The sequence below is a fragment of the Carettochelys insculpta genome, chromosome 8, assembly GCF_033958435.1.
Source record: "Carettochelys insculpta isolate YL-2023 chromosome 8, ASM3395843v1, whole genome shotgun sequence".
NCBI lineage: Eukaryota > Metazoa > Chordata > Testudines > Carettochelyidae > Carettochelys > Carettochelys insculpta.
Genome location: NC_134144.1, coordinates 53820255 through 53839680, shown reverse-complemented (window position 1 = coordinate 53839680; position 19426 = coordinate 53820255). Strand labels below are relative to the sequence as shown.

The 19426-nt window shown below is 43.7% G+C and overlaps 1 protein-coding gene across 1 annotated transcript in view; it reads left to right on the top strand.

The window, feature by feature from the left end:
• KYNU (kynureninase) overlaps positions 1 to 19426 on the top strand; it is an 88711-nt gene that overhangs the window by 3389 nt on the left and 65896 nt on the right. The window contains exons 2-3 of the mRNA XM_075001566.1: positions 1189 to 1309; positions 13442 to 13524. Coding sequence (XP_074857667.1) covers positions 1189 to 1309; positions 13442 to 13524 — 204 coding nt within the window. The remainder of the gene's footprint in view (positions 1 to 1188; positions 1310 to 13441; positions 13525 to 19426) is intronic.

Here is a 19426-nt window from a genome sequence, read left to right as displayed (position 1 = left end):
TGAAGTTTACTTATGGGTAAAATGCCAGTTATTTGAGAGCTCTGGATGATAGAATTCTGGATATGAAAAAGTTTACTGTATTGTGCTCTAGTGCTTGGCAACATTCCCTATTTTGGAACACTGCACAATACAGACCCAGACCCATCCCTCTCAAACCCTCCAGAAATAATATGTGGCCAATAGTGTGAAGAAAAGGCGGTGCAGACACTTATGTAAGTAGTAGCGGGCTAATAAAATAAAGAGCTCTGTGAATGAAAGGGGTAAAGTAGCAACTTGTGTAATGTCATGACTTTATAATACTCTAGTCAGAGAAGATGTACAATAATTAATGTGCTAGAAAACATGCAGAGTTCAGACAGATGCTACAGTATAGTGTGGCATTAAAGATGTCAGAGAAAAGGAAATGGTCAACATTTGAGAGGAAAAAAGCCCCAGGTCCAAGCCTAATATGCAGTTGATAACCAAAAAGAGGAAATCCACAGCATAACGGATGTAAAGGTGGGAATGTAGGAATGAGGTAACGCCCGCTTTCTGCATCAGTAGCCATGGTCATGTATGTCTGAGGATGGACTGCCGTATAGAAAAGCAGTGTAGTTTTTAATTCATCACCTGTTTCAATTTTTTATTGGAATTTAAGGCATACTAGTGAGATTTACAGCTCCAAATTCTGAATTAGACTTCTTTCTCTAGTCTCAGTAAGACTATGCCTTCGTGGATAACAAAGGCACAGTTAATAGTACAAGTTTAGACGTATGAATAATATTTACATTATTTGATTGTTCATGTTAAAAGGACTCTGCATGCAAAACAAGTATGGAGTATCTGTAAAACATTAAATTAAAACTGATGTCTGATTTATACTTCTTAAAAGACTTTTAAGGTTTAATTAAGAAGTTACGCAAGTTGTCTTTACTTCTGACAAATGAACTGCTAGTTGAGTTCAATGAAGTACTGCAAAACCTAGCAAGAGATATTTGCTAGTCAGTTAATCTATTTTTCCATAGCCCTAACGGCAAATCACTGCACAAAGAAATGTAACTTTAATGTTTGTTTCTAGCATGTATTTTAACATATTTAATTGATCTTTCAATTGATGAAGAGATTAGTGCTTTTTTGGGTTGAAGGGGTCTGAATAATGATATGATTATAATTGAGTATTTTTTTTAAATTCCATTTTTCCCCTCCCAGCTGACCCAACTCTAGTGAATGAAAATGAAAGCTGCATATACTTTGCTGGGAATTCTCTTGGACTTCAGCCAAAAAAAGTTAAATCTTACCTGGATGAAGAGTTGGATATATGGGCTAGAATGTGAGTAATTGAAGGCATGTGAAACATTAACCATCTTTCCTTTGGGAGGGCAACCTTTTATCTAATCTGGAGAACTAACCTGAAAACATTTTATTAGGAACCTATTGTGTTAAATCCATCCGCAGATTAAGGGAATACATATCCATTGTCTTCCTACCAAGAGTAAAATCTTCTGTAAAAGGAGGTTAGCTGTAAAATAGGCAAAGAGGAGTTTTCAGAAGAGAATTTTTAGACTGGCTTTCATTGGTTAAGCCAGAGTGAGGATCCCATTAGGCTCACCTGGAAGACTTTCAGACTACAGACTAACTTGCTCTATCCAGAATGTAGCAGTGCTTACATGGGGAGGACACATGCTTGCAAGTATACATGATACAATGTCAGTTCCCATGGTCTTCTTATTAGTATACATCAGTGCTTATTCATCCCAAGAATCCTTAAAATAGACAAATTGTCATTTAAATATCACTCAGTGCAGAAGGCTGCCAGTGTTGGCTGTTCCTGAGTTGTTCCTATACCAGGTCCATAGCTAAAAAATTCATGATGTATGGGAAGAACACACTTTCTGTCCATAGGAGAGTCTCAGTAAGCAGATGAACTTTGATTAGAGCTAGCCCCACTGCATGGACCTGGCATAAAAAACAGCTGCAGAAATTTCATTAGTGAGGATTCCACAAACATCTCTATGTGCCTCTTAAGGGGGGATTTGTTAGAAATTAAACCTGCAATTGAATAATAAATAAAAGCAAAGCTTTGCTGATGATGTATGTAGCTGAATTGAGAACAATGAGGTTCAAAGACACAGCTATATCACATGACCGAAAGGAGACATCCTTCTGACAGAGCTAGTAGGAGCACTGCTATCAGCAGAGGGTCTGTGGGCATATTACAGCTTTGCTAACCACACTGCATGTGCGATAGTAAAAGTGCAAAGAGCTGTGCCAAGTAGTGGAAGTGCTTTTAATATGGATCTGATCTGGGAGCATCAAAGGTGCCAAGTTCACTTTACAAATGAAATGGGAGAGGAGACAGAATGGAGAAGAAGTCAGAGAGGGACTAGAAAAGAGACAACAGAAACTTACTTGTGCAACTCTGTGTTGTGAGAAAAGATGTGAAACTAGAGAGGGAAAAGACACTGACCTATTGAATTCTCAAATAACAAGCAGTGATCTGGAAGAGAAAATTAGAATTAGAGTCAAGGGTTTATACACCAAAGTGGGGGTAAGGATGAAAGACAAAAAAAAAAAAAAAAAAAAAAAGAAGGACCGGTAGAAGAAACTAATTAAGTTAAATGGGATGTGTGCCATTCCTTTGAAAAATCAAAGGTGGGGAAATTGCCCTTGTAATGTGTAAAATATTTGAGATCCCTCTTACAGCCTGATTTTAAAATGTCACATTTGCAAAGGAATTCCAATTCAGATGTGTCCCTCTCTAATCTTGTTGTATAATCCTTTTGTAGGAGAATGGCTACTTTTAAATCTTTTATTGAATGTCTAGTGAGGTTAAAGTGTTCCCCTATTGGTTTATGTGTTATCCAATTCCTGATGTTGGATTTATGCCCATTCATCCTTTGGTACAGAGAGTGATGTCACCTTATGGTTACTTTTATCTTCCCCCTTCTCTTCCCTAATGGATTGTGAAGGTAAATTTTGACATTATACCCTGTGGAGCAAGGAGACTCTCTTATCCTGCTTTGTGAGGTGTCCAACATATACCTGGGCAACTGTAATGGTGAGCGAAGGAAAGGATAAATAATAATGAGGGAGCAAAGATTAATAAAGAGCATGAAAGATATCTGGGGAAAGAAATAAAAAAATGACTGCTTTATGGGGTAGATTATTTTGACATTAAGAGCCCCTTAGTGCCGGCTCCTCAGGAGTTCACTGTTCTGTAACAGTAACTCCTAACAGGTCTGGCAGACTCACTATACTGAATACAGTGTTTTCATGATCTTTATCTCAAGATGGTCAATAAATATTGGCATATCGATTCTCTTCATTATTGTAAGATGTATATACAGATGATACATAAGGAGTTGTATACGTGATCTAAAAATATGCTTAAAAATTTGCATCTAAGGCAGAGATGACAGAGAGGTTTTGGATCAGACAAAGGAGTTTGATTAACTTGTCAGTCATGTAGAATAGCTACTGTAGGCCAAAACAACGAAAGCCCAATTTACATAGAAGTCAAAAGAGGTGTGCAAAATTCAACACAAGACAAGAAATAAATCCCAAGGGAAAGTAGGCTGCATCCTAACTCTTGGGGACAAATAGGAACCTTGTGGGTGTAAGGCAAAAATACAACATTTATCCTTTCCCTGTGGAAACCTCTTGAAGAGCAGAAGATGCTCATGAATGCTTGAATCCTAGTTTGACTGCAAACTGGCTTGCTGAGTAAAAGACTGAATCCTGGGGGGAGGGGCAGATAAATCTCCATTAAATAGGAAAGGTGACCATATAGAAGTGTAGGCAGAGCCATCTCATCCCTGGTATGGCTTGGAGCAGCTGCCCCAGGCCCCATGCTTTGGGTGGAGGGTGTGCTGGGTCCAGGGTGGCCCAAGTGCTTGCAGAAGAGGTCAGCCCCACCCCACAAGCAGCAGCAGAAACTCTGGGAAGTGGAATGCCCTAGCCCCAGGCTGCATGCATCTGATGAAGTGGGTCTTTGCCCACAAAAGCTTGCGCTCCAAAATATGTTAGTCTACAAGGTGCCACAGGACCTGTTGTTTATATTTATTTTGTAATCATTTCTGTTTCTATTGTCCTCATTTGCTATCTTGTATCCTGAGATAAGTATCTGATTGTTTTCATTATAGAAGTATTGGTGCAGTAATGGATTGGAGCAGAACTTCAGTTCACTTAAACAAGCTGATATATGCCCTGTTTCTTTGGGGACAGCTTATCTGGTAATTTCTGTTAGTGTCTGGTGCTTAAAGTGTGGAAACTGCAAACAGTACTCCAAGCACTCTGGGGTTGGTGTGTGCTAGCAGTAGCCTATACAGAACAAGTAAATTCTGCAGAGACCTACATGGCAACGCTTGTGTGGCCAGAGGCAGTTGATTTCAGAGAGCTGAGCTACAGCAGGCACAGAAAAGAATTCTTCCTGCTGAAGGACAGTGGTGGTATGGTGACTCACAACTCTAGGTAACTGTGGAGTATATTGCAAGGATATGATTGCAACAGATATGAGTTCCTGATGAGTGATCAGAGGGAAGATGGGGAGGCTGAATGGGGAAAGTGCATTCTGTTAACTGGAAAAGTTGTCTCCAACAAGCAATCGGCTGTTACAGAAACATAATGTACATTACACTGTAAATATTGTGCTTAAAGATGAAGGTTGCACTTAATGAAAATAGCTTGCAACTTATTTATATAATTAGTTTCATTCTTATAAGGGAGGAGGGAGTTGTTCTGAATGAATGTGAAATGGGTGAAGCATTCTTTCCCCTTGGCTCTTCAAAAACTGCAGAGCTGTGCTGAATGTATTCATTTAAAAAATTGCAACCCTGTCCATTCTGTATGATTATTGTACTTTATCACACAAATGGCTGACTTCTTTCAAAAGGTTAAAGTCAGATAGCTCTCTTCTCTGTAAAATCGTGCAGAGAGAGCATATTACAGTTCCCCCATTGTCCTTTTTTGTTGTTTTGCTTTCCATTCTTTTGTTTGTCTTTGTGACAATGAAGGATTTTTTTGCCCCGCTCAACGAATACAAAAATCTGAAAGGAAAGGAGGTGCAGCATGAGCATCCATAATATCAAAATGTCTTCAAAACAATAACAAGATCTTAGAAAAAATGGAGTAAACATGATTTCAAGCTCTCTGAACAGAGGGAACAAATCACCAAAGGCTTCTTGCCAAAAATACAATTTGGCCCAGAACACCTCACTCGGTAAATATCATAAAGTTAAAAACCCTATCACTGTGTTAGCTGCAGAGAAACCTAAGGCGACTGAGAATGTCAAAATAAGGTCGGTACAAAATAGAACAGGGTAGAGAAGCATATATTTAGGGAAGCCAGCATGCAAAAGAAATAAAAAAACAATAAAAATAGAGAGAAGATAGTTGAAGCCATTCAAAATGGTTTATTGTGCTTTTTACCTTTTTACCAAGAACAACTAGGTATATTCCAGACCAGCTAAGTAGTATCTGAGGGTTATTATAATTGACGTTTATTTAATAGCCTACCATGTGTGGACAATCTAAGATTTTGTAGTGGGCGGCTAAGTGAGGTAAAATAAGTAAATAAAAGGAATCAAATGAATATCATTATGCAAATTAGATGCTTTCTTATGAAAGCAAGTAAATCTAGTATTTTACACAAGCAATAATTTCAAAGATCCTAGCTGTCTTTAAAGCTAATCCACTCAAACTGTGCTCGTTCATTGTAGTACCTTGGTTGTGTCAGGGATTTTTCATCCCTTGGGCATAATCGTCCCCGTGGGCCAGGGGAAACAAGCCTTGGGGCATTAATATTATTACAGGGGCAGGTAGACCCTAAAAGGTACATAGGCTGCCAGTTAGCAGCCCCCGTAACGGTCACTCTGTGTCGGTTGGTTTTACCGGTAACCTGAACTCACAAACATTTCAAATCATGAATTTCAAAATCCAGGCTCCTCATTGGACGGAGATGAGGTAGCTCCTGGAAAGGGACCTGGTTGAAAACAGGCCCCTCAGAACGCTTATATGCAAATGACCTCATGAATAATTAATAAAAACAGGGAATATAAGGCAGCGCCCTGCAGCGCTCGGGGGTTCCACTATCCACCGGCAGCCGGCGCTGAAAGAAGACTTTGCGAAGTGCTCCTGACTCTGTGAAGAGCTCCTGTTCCCTGAAGGTCCTCAGCTGCAATTCTACATCCGCCCAGCAGAGTCCGCTCTGCTGAGGCATAGCTGAAATCACACATACTAAAAGAGCTAAGGCAGTCTCCGCTCTGAGGTAAATTGGGTGAGGGACGAACTGGCCTCACCCTTAGGGTGGGGTACTGCGCCCTCACCCCTTAGCACCCAGAGCCTGCCAAAAATCACTGCGGCACCTCCGATCTCGCCGCCAACAAACAGATTGAGAGCGGATTTGGAGTGGGTCGAACTGGCCCCATCCCTAGGGTGGGGTACTGCGTCCACTCCAATTGAGGCTTAAGGTCTGCCACCATCGCAGCACCACCGCTCTCGCTGCCAACACCTCAGCCTTTCTCCACCGGACGTGACCATCTTATCGGATTAGACCACCGGATCAGACACGTAAAACCCCCTACGCCCTAAACACTAACTTTCTAGCTTAATTTGGGCTGTGTGGGGATACTTACCAAGCCAGTAACTCTAACTGGGAACTATTATTACTTGGGGCTATAACCATTGGCTTAAAGCCGCACACCTGGTTAACAAGCCCATAACTAGAAGTTTTACTAATTAACTGTTTATCGTTGTGTTCTTTTTCTATAACCCCTTTTCTCCCTTTTTTCCCCTTCCTCCCTTCTCTCCAATCCCCACTGAAAAAATCAGTTGGGAAGGACCCTTGTAGGGTGGACCTCAAGGTGTCCAATAGAGTGGCACTATTAGTCACTCAGGGTACATAGGGGAGACAAACTAATTTATCCCCTATAACCCGGAGGAAAAACTTATTAGATTTTTGTGTCCTTGTGTTTTACAAGGAGAGTCTCATACAGACTTCCCTCATGGAACCCTTGTTGCTGTTTATTGTAAGTGTTTAAAGTATAATTAGAAGTAGATAAGTTAATATATATATATCGTTACAAGTTCAATTATTGTGCTGTTTGTTTATAAGTTACTGTTTTTGTTAATAAATATAATCATTATTTAATCCAACCTTCCTCTCCGTATCTCACCCTTGCCCTCAACAAACAAGCCAGCTCCTAACCTACCAGGGATTAGCTTCTCCCCAGTCTCTCCCCTCTTACACTGCACTGCGCTCTAGGCCCCGTGCCGGAGGTGGGTGGGGTCGGTTTGCTGAGGAGCGGAGCGGTCCTTTGCCAGTCGGCGGGCTTCCTGCCGTCTCCTCTTTGCCCTCGTCTGAGGCCCCGTGGGGATCCGGACGGACTGCTGGTGCGGGTTCAGCGGGGGGTTTATCGCCCGCGATTCTGCCCGCACTGTCAGGTTGCTTCTTGGGTAAGCAAGGCTGTGTCTAGACTAGCCCTGAATTTCAAAGGGGGCATGGTAATTAGTGTGTTGGGAGATTACTAATGAATTACTGTTGTGCATTCGCAGCACTTCATTAAGCTAAATCTCCCCCTGCAGCAACTTCAAAGTGTGAAACTTCAAAGTGCCAGCTTGCATGTAGCCACAGGTAGGCTGCAGTTACATCAAAGTGCCCATGCTCCTTTGAAGTCCTTTTACAAAATTTTGATGAGTCACTGTCTACTTTTCTTCCTGTAAGTCATTTGCCTCCACCCATCTGCACCTCCTTAATCTTCTATCCTCTTCTTAAATCCTTTTTTATTTATTTTGAATTATACAAACAAATAAAAAACCCCATATCTCACTCTAGCATCCTAATTAGACATTAAAATAATCAAGCAATTACAAAAAAAAAAAAAAAAAAAACCCTTTACCAGTCCTCCCAAATATGGTGGTAACTAATCATACCACTTAGCACTAAAGATGGGATGAAAAGCCACCCTTCCCTAAATATTCTTCTTCTTCCAGCATCTGCTACCTACAGATGAAAAAAATGAACTTTGTAATGTTCTCTGAAGATCAAGAAATTCAGGGTTTTTTTCTCATTAGCATAGTGAAAGCAAATGTATAAACTCAGGACCAATGTTGGATACCACCCTGACAGTGTCACTCAGTAGCAACCAATAGATCTGTTGCCATCAGCCAACTGATGACAAGATCTGAAGTCAATGAAGATTTACACTGACTAGGAGTCTGGCCAGTAATCTGTATCCTTTGCTAGGAGGAGGTTCTGAACCAACATAGGAAGGTAAACCCTGTATCACACTCTGATTTGTATACAATCTTCAAGGGCCAGGAAATCAGTAGAATATAGATAATATTGTTTCTCCATAAGCTTTTAAGCAATCATAACCACAAAGGGAACCTCCAACACACCAGGCCAAATTTGCACCTGATACACTGTCCAGGAGGCATAACTCAACACCAAGGTGCCTCCTACTGGTTGCTCAGGGAATCAGCTCATTTCAGCCTTCGCAGTGCCTCCTTCAGGCTGCTGTCTCACTTGCTGTTTATTACGTTTCTGTTCTTCATTTAGTCTCAGGATCAATGTTCCTCCCAGACTGCCCTCAGACTACTGCTGTACCCCAGTGTCCCACACTCTGGGGTCCTTTAGTCTCAGTGAACCTCAAGCTTCCTATACGCACCTTGCTCAGTCACCCACAGCCAGTCATCATCTAGTCCCTTATCTCAGGGGAAAACTGGTCACTCATCATTGGCAAGGGATGGATCTGCTGCCTTCTTCTGCCCTGGCTTCCTCCCTGGAGCCCTAGTACCCCTCATGGCCATGTTGGTAGTCCTCAGCCTCAGTATTCAGGCCAGAGCTCCTGGGGCTCACCCTGCCTTTCCCCAACACTGCTTGGTCAATGGTACCCACAAGTCTAGTAGGCACGTAAATCCTGGTCCTGGTCCCTCCAAGGTTAGAGCAAGAATATCCTCACCCTGGCCAGCTAAATCATGTATACAGCCTTCCTGTGCTCTGATTGGCTTCCATAAGCCTTACCCTGCCTCCCAAGGCAGCCATTTCCCAGGGCTGTTTTAAACTCTTTCTGGCTTTGTCTACCCTAGAACTTACAGTTAACTGCAAATGTACAATTCTAGCCATGGCAGTTGCGTAGCTAGAATCAGTGAATCTGAAGTTGACTGTATGGTCTGTCCTCCCTGATGGAGGTCGATAGGAATATTTTTTCTATCGACTTCCCTTACTCCTCATGATAGCAACGGTAGAGATTGCGGACCACAGAGAGATCACTTTTGTGCATCTTTGCCAGATACATGAAATCAAACTCTGGAAGACCAGCTTGTCTCCCAGTAAGTGTACACATGCCGCCAGTACCAGTGTGAGGCAACTGCCCCCTCATCCACACCGTTTGGCACAGCATCTTCAACTTTCAGTGAGAAACTCTCATGATATTCTACACATTTTTTTCTTTCTGCATCAGCTTTTGTCATGTGCTTTGATGAATCAGGAACACATTCATTTATTTAGGTACCTCCATGTACATTTCTGTTACTGCCTAAGGGGAAGATGGAGTGGAATGCCCTGAACACTGCAATTATTACTATATCCTTAAAGACTATTATCCTCACTTTCTACCAGATTTAGGAATGTGGTGGCACAATATGAAGAAAGATAAATTCTATGAGGGAGAGCATAGAAGTTTTACAACCTAAGTGTAATAGATTGTATTGTGCCATCAGTAAAGGCTACAGAGTTCCATGTGATTAAATTAAAATGGAACCAAGAATATGCCTGTAAGTACCATTTTAGCTGTAATAATTTTTGTCTCTTAACATTTATGTTGACCATCAGGAAAGAGACAGGCTGAAAGCTGTTGTGTAATAATATGAATAACAATAATTAATACTGCCTCTCCCATTCCCTATTATACTTTTATTTTCATGTGTTTTTTTCTCCCCCCAAAATATAAAAGTATCCAAGGTTCATATCAGTTTTCTGGGTAAACTGTAAATTAGTCCTGGAATTGTGTAACAGGGCTGCATGAGGGTGAAGAGACCTTTAACAGTAAGTTCTCCTTAGGAGTACATTAATGTCTATAGAAAGGGAAAAGTGAAAGAAAGAGGAAAATCCCATCGGTTGTTGTTACTTTCCACTCAGCCATGTGTGGTATGCCCTTGTCCAAACTACAAATCCAGTGAGAACAGGGAGGTAATGCAGCCCCAGTGAAATCCTTCTGTTTTCCCAGGAATAATCTGTACTGCCAAAGACTTGCTATGTTATGTTACATAAAGATGAGTCCTGAAGGGAAATTAGTGATGCTTTCTACCTGTATCCTCTGCACAGAAGCAGAGAGAAACTGTTTGATGGCCTGACCCAGCCTAGGAACTCCTTAATAATAAACCTGCTAGTTCTAACACTGACTTCTTCCACCTAAAATTGCTGGCCACTTAGCATCTCTGCCTCCGTTTAATTACCCAAAAGAATAGTGCCTATTTCCTATTAAAATGATTTCTTTAGGGGTTAATTTTAAACTTGGGAAAATAGACTTGAACCCAGCCGATAGTGATTGTATCTGCATTAGAAGAAGTGATATCCACTGGTTTAAAGATTAGAGTTTTTCTCATTTAATCTGTTAGGGGCAGACTGCATGGCTTGTGAATAATGTGGTGGAGATCGCAATGTCTTTGCTTCTCTTTACTTTGCTGTGCATCTACAAAGGGGCCAGTGCAAGGTTTGTGCTTCCTGAGGAAAGTGGGGACGAGGTGGGTACCGCAAGGCTTTGTTTTGTTCAGAAGTGGTTGTTTACTCTGAACCAGAGGTCATGTAGCACTTTAAAGACTAATACATAATTTACTAGGTGATAAGCTTTTGTAGGGCAGACCCACTTCTTCAGATCTGGAAATACAACATTTCCAGTACAGAATTTTATAATACAAAGATCTAAAAAATTGAAATAAAAACTGATAAATCAGATACATAGAACTGAAGGGGAGGGGAGAGAGGTATGAAATACTGAATATCCTGCCTGAGATCATTATGAATATCAAAGAAATATGTGAGGTAACTGCTATCTCTATTAAGGCCAAGTGTAAATGTATTGAATTTGAGAATGAACTCCAGTTCACACATCTCCCTGTGTCATCTGTTGTAAAAGTCTCTTTGTTGTAGGACGCATATTCTCAAATCTATAACCGAACATCCCTGTTACTACTCTGAACCAGTGTATCTAAATTTAGGAATTCCCCTGTGAAGTGTAAATGTGGCTCTTCTCAGTCAGAAACCAGAGGATTATAAGAAGCCCATGTATGTGTGGAAGAGGGGTGCTTCAGGATGAAAACTGATCTTGGGCAGGGTTGTGGAGGAACGTTTTAAAGAAGTCTGAAAGGGTAAGAGTACTTCTGAAGATCATTGTTCGCACAGCTGGTTTTACTGATGCAATAATTTTCCAGAAGGCTCCTCTGACTTTGGGGGACAGCCATAAGCCTGCTTCAATTCTGAAGGTTTACTTTTTTTTTTTTTTTTTTTTTTGCTTTTCCCACAGCTTCTGGTTCCTCTTGTGCTTCACCTACTTCCCACTGGTCTCATTCTTATTCTGAAGCAGCTTTATTCTTTTTCAGTTCAATCACCTGCAGTCTGGTATTTTAGTTTCCACATAGGCATTCTGGTGTTTCCAAAAAAGCAGGAAAATTATACAGTGCCTCAGTGTGGAGTCTAGGCTGGACAATCAGTGTAGCATATTCAGATTACTCAAGCTCCATACTGATTTTATTTTTAATTAAACTCTTGCAATTTTATATGAATGAATTCATAAGTGTACTGGTTACCTGACATACGTATTTGTTAAATACTATCATGCAAGTCACTACATTTAGTTATTTGTTACAGTGTGTGTAGCCGAGACAAACTTCAAGCCATGTAGTTCAGATTCAGATGTAGATTCCAAATGTTCTAGGAGGGTTGGCTTGTTCCCCATAAACAGAGGTAAAATTTTCAAAGTGTGATTTAGAAATACGAGCTAGGCTTTCATCCACCTTCCAAATTCAAAGGCTATTTGGAGCTTGGGTTTAATGGGTCTGAATAATTTTAGGGGGGAGAAAGAAATTATATGGTGAAGAAGATTTGCTCCTGAATAAACAGCATGCACATCCATGCCATTTTGTACAATTCAAAATTGGCATGTGTGGTGAATTCAAATGGGCAAAGCTTTATTTCAATTTAAAGAGGCTGTAAATCATCTTTGGCACAAGTCCCACAATCTTTATCTAATAGCAAGGAAATGCACCTATGCACCTCCTCCACTTTACATAATTCCTCTTTGATGTAAATGCCAACTTTTGACTAGATTATGGCTTATTCTATGCAGCCATGAACAAAAGATAAAAGGGGGCTATGTCTACATGGCATGCCCCTGCCGGCAGGGCCATACAAATGAGGGCACTCAACAATGCAAATGAGGTGCTAATTTACAAATTGAGTGCTTCATTTGCATGCTGTCATGTGGTCGCTGTCCTGGCAGAGACTTCTCTCAGCACCAAATAAGTCGTATAGATAGGGGTCTGTCAGACAACCCCCCCCACCTTGTTGACAGCGCTTTATCCCTGACAAAATTGAGGGGGATGTCAGGGTGTCAATTTTGAGGGTGATGTCAGGGATGAGGGGGATGTTGACAACTGTGATTTTGGTCGACAGAACCCCATCTACATTGATTGTTTTGTGGCAAGAGAAGCCTCTGCCAAGACAGCCATCACATGAGAGTATGCAAATGAGGCACACAATTTGTAAATTAACATCTCATTTGCATTGTCAAGTGCCTTGATTTACATGACCCTATCAGCAGCAGCATACCATGTAGACACAGCTGGGATGTACATCATCCCTTGCTCCCCTGTGCTGGCTTCCCTAATTGTCATTAGAAGTACAGGTGGGAAAGCAGCTATGGAGGGTGACTAGTCCCTCGCCCACTTGTGAGTATGGAGTTGGAGGGCTGAAATGGGAAGTGCCATCTCCAGTGCACTGGCCAGCACAGTTATGTCAAGTATATGGCTGGCATAGGTTACTTCCCTAGATGCGCACATGCATTTGTTCACGGCAAGTCCCACCAATCTTGTACCTGGTCCCAGTCCTGTCCCCTGTCTGCTTTCGAGAGCCTGCAACTATCTGCTGCACCTTTATACGAGGTTTGTGAGAAAGCTGCAGTCTAACCCTTTGTGGTTTGCTCAACATCCATTTCTGTATTTATTTTGTTTGCTTGTTTGTTTGTTTATTAGCCAAACTTCTGGATGAGATGTTTGCCAGTCTTTAAAACCTGTTTGAATGTATTGTCTGTTGATGATGCTATTTGTTAGGAGGTCATGTAGTACAACCAATATACTGTGTTCGGCTTTTCCCTTTCCTGTGCGGAGGAGGATTGAGTTATTGCTGTTAGTAATGTACCAAAGAGAACAGAATACATTTTCAGCATTTGTTTCTCTTCCTTTTCAGAGGTGTTCATGGTCATTTCACTGGCAAGCGCCCATGGGCTTTAGCAGATGAGTGCATCGTGGCGCTTATGGCTGATATCGTGGGTATGTGTGAGCCAGAGAGAGAACTTCTTTTCGAAAACCTATAATTTGGTTGTGTCACAGAACTTGGAAATTTTACCACTAAAATTAATTATAGAGCTTTGTTTCACAATAGTCTTCTTGACTGCTTAGAACACGGAGTACCACTAAGGTCTGAAAGTGGCTTAGGAGATGAATGTAGACAATAACAGATGATCATGTGTATATCATGAAACTAATTGCAGTAGGGACTTCTGGGATCATCATAAGCCACTTGGGCTAATATATGACGCCAAAGCCCTTGATAAAGGGCAATGAACACCATTGCATTTCCCTTTTTAAAGAAGAGTTGGAGCGAAACAAAGATTGTTCCTTTAGTTATAAAGCAAATGCTTGTCACTGAGATGTTTCCTGCTTTTTCTCCTTGTCTTTTCTACTTCCGCAGAATCTAATTAATCAGCCTTTTTGGGGTTGGGAAGGATTCCAAATCTGGGTTAGACTGGCAGAGAATGGTGATTTTTTCACTTTCCTCTGCAGCCTGGGTCACTTGTTGATTTAGACTACAGTAGATGGTAGATTCTCTCTAATTTTAAACTGTTACGCCATGATTTGAAGACTTCAGTAACTTCTATGGGTCTGTTTCAGGAGTGGGTGGATGAGGTTCAGTGGGCAGCAATGTGCATGGTCTCAGACTAGATGATCACAATGGTATCTTCCGCCCTTACAGTCCTGGTGATTCTAAAGTTAATGTAGTGGTAGTCACGTTGGTGTCAGGATACTAAAAAGAGAAGGTGGGTGAGGTAATATCTTTTATTGGATCAACTTTCTACTGATGAAAGAGAAGTTTTCAAACTACACAAAGCTCTTTCAGGTCTGGTGAAGTTAATCAGTTTCACATCAAAATACAAAGTAGAACAGATTTTTTTTAGCATAAGTAGTTCATACATTCAGAGAAACAACTCATGGGCTGTGTCTACACTAGCCAAAAACTTTGAAATGGCCATGCAAATGGCCATTTTGAAGTTTACTAATGAAGCGCTGAAATACACATTCAGCGCCTCATAAGCATGCAGGCGGCCACGGCACTTCAAAATTGACGTGCCTCGCTGCCGCACGGCTTGTCCTGATAGGGCTCCTTTTCGAAAGGACCCCGGCTACTTCGAAGTCCCCTTATTCCTATGAGCAGATAGTTACAGATTGTTGGAGTAAACCATACATCCAGTGTCTTTGTTAAGACCGTGATTATTCATGCCTAGAGAAGTTACAAGTCTAAGATCCCAGGCTAATTTTTGAAAGGTGTTGTGCAGACTTCCTTTGAGCTCAAGAACTGAGAGTTCAGATATGGAGTGAACATTTTCAAGAAAAGTATTCACCTGTCACTGACACGGCATTTTTATCCTTTATCAGTTTTTCTGTGTAAATTCATTCCAGAGTAGAGTGGTTGTCTCGTTTCAATGAGAGTGTTGTAGTTTGAAGTACAGTACACCATAGCCGTGTCTACACGTGCACGCTACTTCGAAGTAGTGGCACTAACTTCGAAATAGCGCCCGTCATGGCTACACGTGTTGGGCGCTATTTCGATGTTAACATCGACGTTAGGCGGCGAGACGTCGAAGCTGCTAACCCCATGAGGGGATGGGAATAGCGCCCTACTTCGAAGTTGAACGTCGAAGTAGGGACCGTGTAGTCATTGCGCGTCCCGCAACATCGAAATAGTGGGGTCCGCCATGGCGGCCATCAGCTGAGGGGTTGAGAGACGCTCTCTCTCCAGCCCCTGCGGGGCTCTATGGTCACCGTGTGCAGCAGCCCTTAGCCCAGGGCTTCTGGCTGCTGCTGCTGGAGCTAGGGATCCATGCTGCATGCACAGGGTCTGCAACCAGTTGTCGGCTCTGTGGATCTTGTGTTGTTTAGTGCAACTGTGTGTGGGAGGGGCCCTTTAAGGGAGCGGCTTGCTGTTGAGTCCACCCTGTGACCCTGTCTGCAGCTGTGCCTGGCACCCTTATTTCGATGTGTGCTACTTTGGTGTGTAGACGTTCCCTCGCAGCGCCTATTTCGATGTGGTGCTGCACAACGTCGATGTTGAACATCGACGTTGCCAGCCCTGGAGGACGTGTAGACATTATTCTTTCGATGTCGCCACATCGAAATAGGCTACTTCGATGTAGGCTTCATGTGTAGACGTAGCCCAAATGTGATTGGCAAATGTAGAGCTCATGGATCTTGATAGGTGTGTTATCAGAGGTATTTATTGTTGTAGCTGCAGGTTTTGCATTTCTCATGGAAGGGTTTGGTGCCACTTTAGGCTTGTCAGCGTGGTCTGTGAGGAGCTTGCCTCTGATGATGAGCTTGGAGAAGTTGGGACATTGTTTGGAAGCTGGAAGAGGGGATTCAGGAAAGATTTATTTCAGAATGTGGTCCTCACTGACTTTGGGTTATAACTGTTTAATGATACCCAGTATGGGTTCCAGTGTTAGGTGGCAGGTGGGTGTGGGGTAGCTGGAGTTTTGAGGTGTTTTGTTTTGTTTTTGTTTTGGGGCTTTTGTCATGCTATATAGCTCTCCTACATGTTCCCTTCAGTGCCCCGGTTCCCTTCAGTGCCCCTTCTTTAGCCTGTCGTCTTGTTTATGAATGTTATGAAATCACAAAACAAAACTCCATACCATTTATGTGGTTCTTAAGAGCTATGAATATCTAGATGTCAATTTGTGAACAACCCAACAAGCCCGAATACAATTGTAAACCCTGACCCTCCAGCAACTGCAAAAAAATTACATCTCTAAAAGTCACAATTTATTCATGGAAAAAGGCACAAAAATTAAATAAAAAACAAGTCTAATCAGTGGTTCAAAATCAATAGTGCAAACAGCTTTGCTTTTTTTTAACTCTAGGTTCACACATACCCCCCACTGAGCATACTGTGCAGCACTGTCCAAATCAACAATATCTCTTTTTCTAAAGCTGGATTTTGCGATTAACTGTGAATACAGAAAAGTTTGTGGTCATTCTTATTTCACCTGAGAATGAGTTATGATCCAGGTCCTGTGAAAGATCTGTCTCTCACAGTCACAAGTGTCTTCCCACTGGTCAGCTCTTGCTATTTTGGTGCTATGCCGCTGCTGTGAGAGGAGATAGATAAAATCACTTGGGTATCTAGCATGAAAATATAGGGTTTCAAAAGTGAGCGCAGAGACCTTAAACAGCCTTTGATCTATGCCCAGGTCTCATGCAATGATTTAATGGGTCCAGGGTTCCAGCCTCTGACACTGCCAAGGTAGTGGTGGCTGGGAGTTCAGGGCCTTTTTTAATCACTGTGTTGTGGGGCTGCTCCCTCCTTTTCCCCCTGCACCCCTCCCACACCCAGCAGCCCTGTCTGTATTACACCTCTATTAGGCACTTTACAAACACAGAACAAAAGAGCTTACAATCTAAGACAAGAAACAACAGATGGATATTGACAGACCAACAGGAGTATAAAGCCACAATGAAATCAGATTGGTCAGCAAGTTAGACTGATATTAGATTGCAGTTTGAGCACACCAGCCTGTGTCTTGTCCCCCAACAGCATACAGTAGGAGAGGTACATACATCTTTCAGCTAGTCTTTGTGCTAGCACTGGTGCAGGGATGAATCTAACTGCAAAGCGATGTCTACACTAGAGGGTTTTGCTGACAAAACTGGTGTTTTCTCCACAAAACTAGGGGAGCATCCAGATTCCCAGGGTGTTGTGTTGACAGTAAATTGAGAGCATGATGCACTTTTGTTGACAGCCATATCCTTCTCCCCATGAGGAAGAATGCCTCTGCGGACAGAGCTCTGTTGACAGAAAGCCAATTTGGATGCTCTGGAGGCCTTCTGTCGACAGAAAAGGCCTCCAAGGTGCTGTGCAGATGCCCCAGGGGATACCCTGTCCACAGCAATCAGCACTGTGTAGTGCATCCAGCCCTTCTTAAAGCCTCAGGGAGCCCAGGAAACTCTGTGACAGGAAGCTGAGAGCATGGAAGCAGCAGAGGTACCATCTGCGGCCCCCCACATCCTTGCAGCCACTCCTTTCTTGAGAACCTTCCCAGATGACAGGCAGACAGCCCTCCCAAGACTCCCTGGGCCCTCCAGGGAGCAGTCTGAGGGGTCCCAGGAGCCACCTGGGACACCAACTCCTGGACTGGGCCCAAAGTGCAGACCCTGTTGGACATGTGGAGTGAGGAGGAGCTACTCCAGGACCCCAAGGTGAAGTGCTGTAATGCCCCCTGCCTACGCCTGTATGGCCGCCACCCTGGCAGAACAGTGTCAACTCCCCTCCCACATGCAGCATTGAGCAGGTCCAGATGAAGGTGAAGTTGCTCAAGCAGGGCTATAGCCAGGTCCAGGATGTTGGCTGATGCTCCAGGACAGGATCCGCCACTTGCCCCATAACAATGAGATACACGACATCCTGGGAATGGGGGGGACACATCACCTCCAACCCACACCATTCACATGGTGTTGGGGGCCCTCCCCACCACAGCCAGAGCCCACACAGGAGAAGGAACAGGCTTCCAATTCCCAACCCCTACCAGAGATGAAGCCAGACACAGCCTCGGTTGCCAGCAGCAGCACCCTGGTAATAAGCCTGGGGCCGGTGCCAGCCAGCCAGGCCACCTTCCAGGCATCTTTGGAGCTGGCAGAGGGCTCCTCTGGTGAGTACCCCACACATAACACACCTCAGGGTGTGGGATGTGGGTGCAGATGGGGGGTGCTGCAAGCATCTCCTGGCTGGCTCAAGTGTGCAAGGTAGTGTGCACTATCTGAACCCAGCAGACAGCCCCCAAGCATGGGTGCCAGCCTTCTTCCAGACCCCTGGAGGGATGGCCTGCCAACACCTGGCCTGGATGGAAGCATGCTGACCTCAAGGGTGCTGGCCTGACTCCCAACACACTAAGGAGTATGGCTCCCAGCACACTGGACTGCTGGCGGGTGTGAGGCAGCACCTGCTACTGTGGACAGCACTGTGAATTACAGCTGTGGGGGGAGGCCCCTGGGGAAGGCCAGGCTGCTTCTGCCTCACCTCCCACCTATGAGGGGACCCCTCTGTGGTGGGACACTCCCCTTGGTCACTAGCCCATTCCATGGAGTTGGGGGACACAGCAGTTGGCACAGTCCCAGAATCCCCATGTGGCAGGGCCCCTTGTACAGGCCACACATTGCTTTGCTTCCAGGATATTCCCATCCCTTGACTCGGAGGATGTTGGTTGTTGCTCAAGGAGCGGGGCAGAGCCTTAGGGGCTGTGTTGAGTGAATGAATCACTCTTCCTACTCCTTGTCTCCCTTACAGCTGGCCCTCCGTTGTCTGAGGCCCAAGCCAGCTCCACCTCACCACCAGGGAAAGCCCACCTGAGATCAACTAATGTCCTGCTTTGATGCCACCACTAGAGTCTAACAGGACATGATGGCCCAGCTGCCTGTGGCTTCCACCCCTCTGACTTCTTTCTCTGCACCCCTGCTGCCCTGCCTCTGCCAGCCATTCTGCAGGGTGTCCTTGACCTTCTGCAGTGGCAGAGGGCCATGCCAACCCCCACTGCTTCCCAGACCCCTGCTGCTCCTTTTGCATACCCAGGCCCCACTGCCTCCATACCTACCCCAGTCCTGGTCCTGGTCCTGGTCCTGGTCCTGGCCCTAACCCATCTTTGATGGGGGTCCTGAGCCAATGGTGAGAGGGGATCCTGAGGCTGACACTGCTTGGAGTCCCACTCCCCTTCGGTTTCATGGGCCCCCATCCTCTCCAGGAAGAGCCCCCGTCCCAAGCCCCGCACTCTACACAGTTCAAAGATTTTTGCACTTAGCTGCTATTGTAAATAGTTTGTAATTACAACAGTTATTTCCAACATGTTTTTCTTTGGTTAAGTAAAATAGTTGTTCTTCTTTGAGTGGTCCCCATGGCTGCTCCACAGTA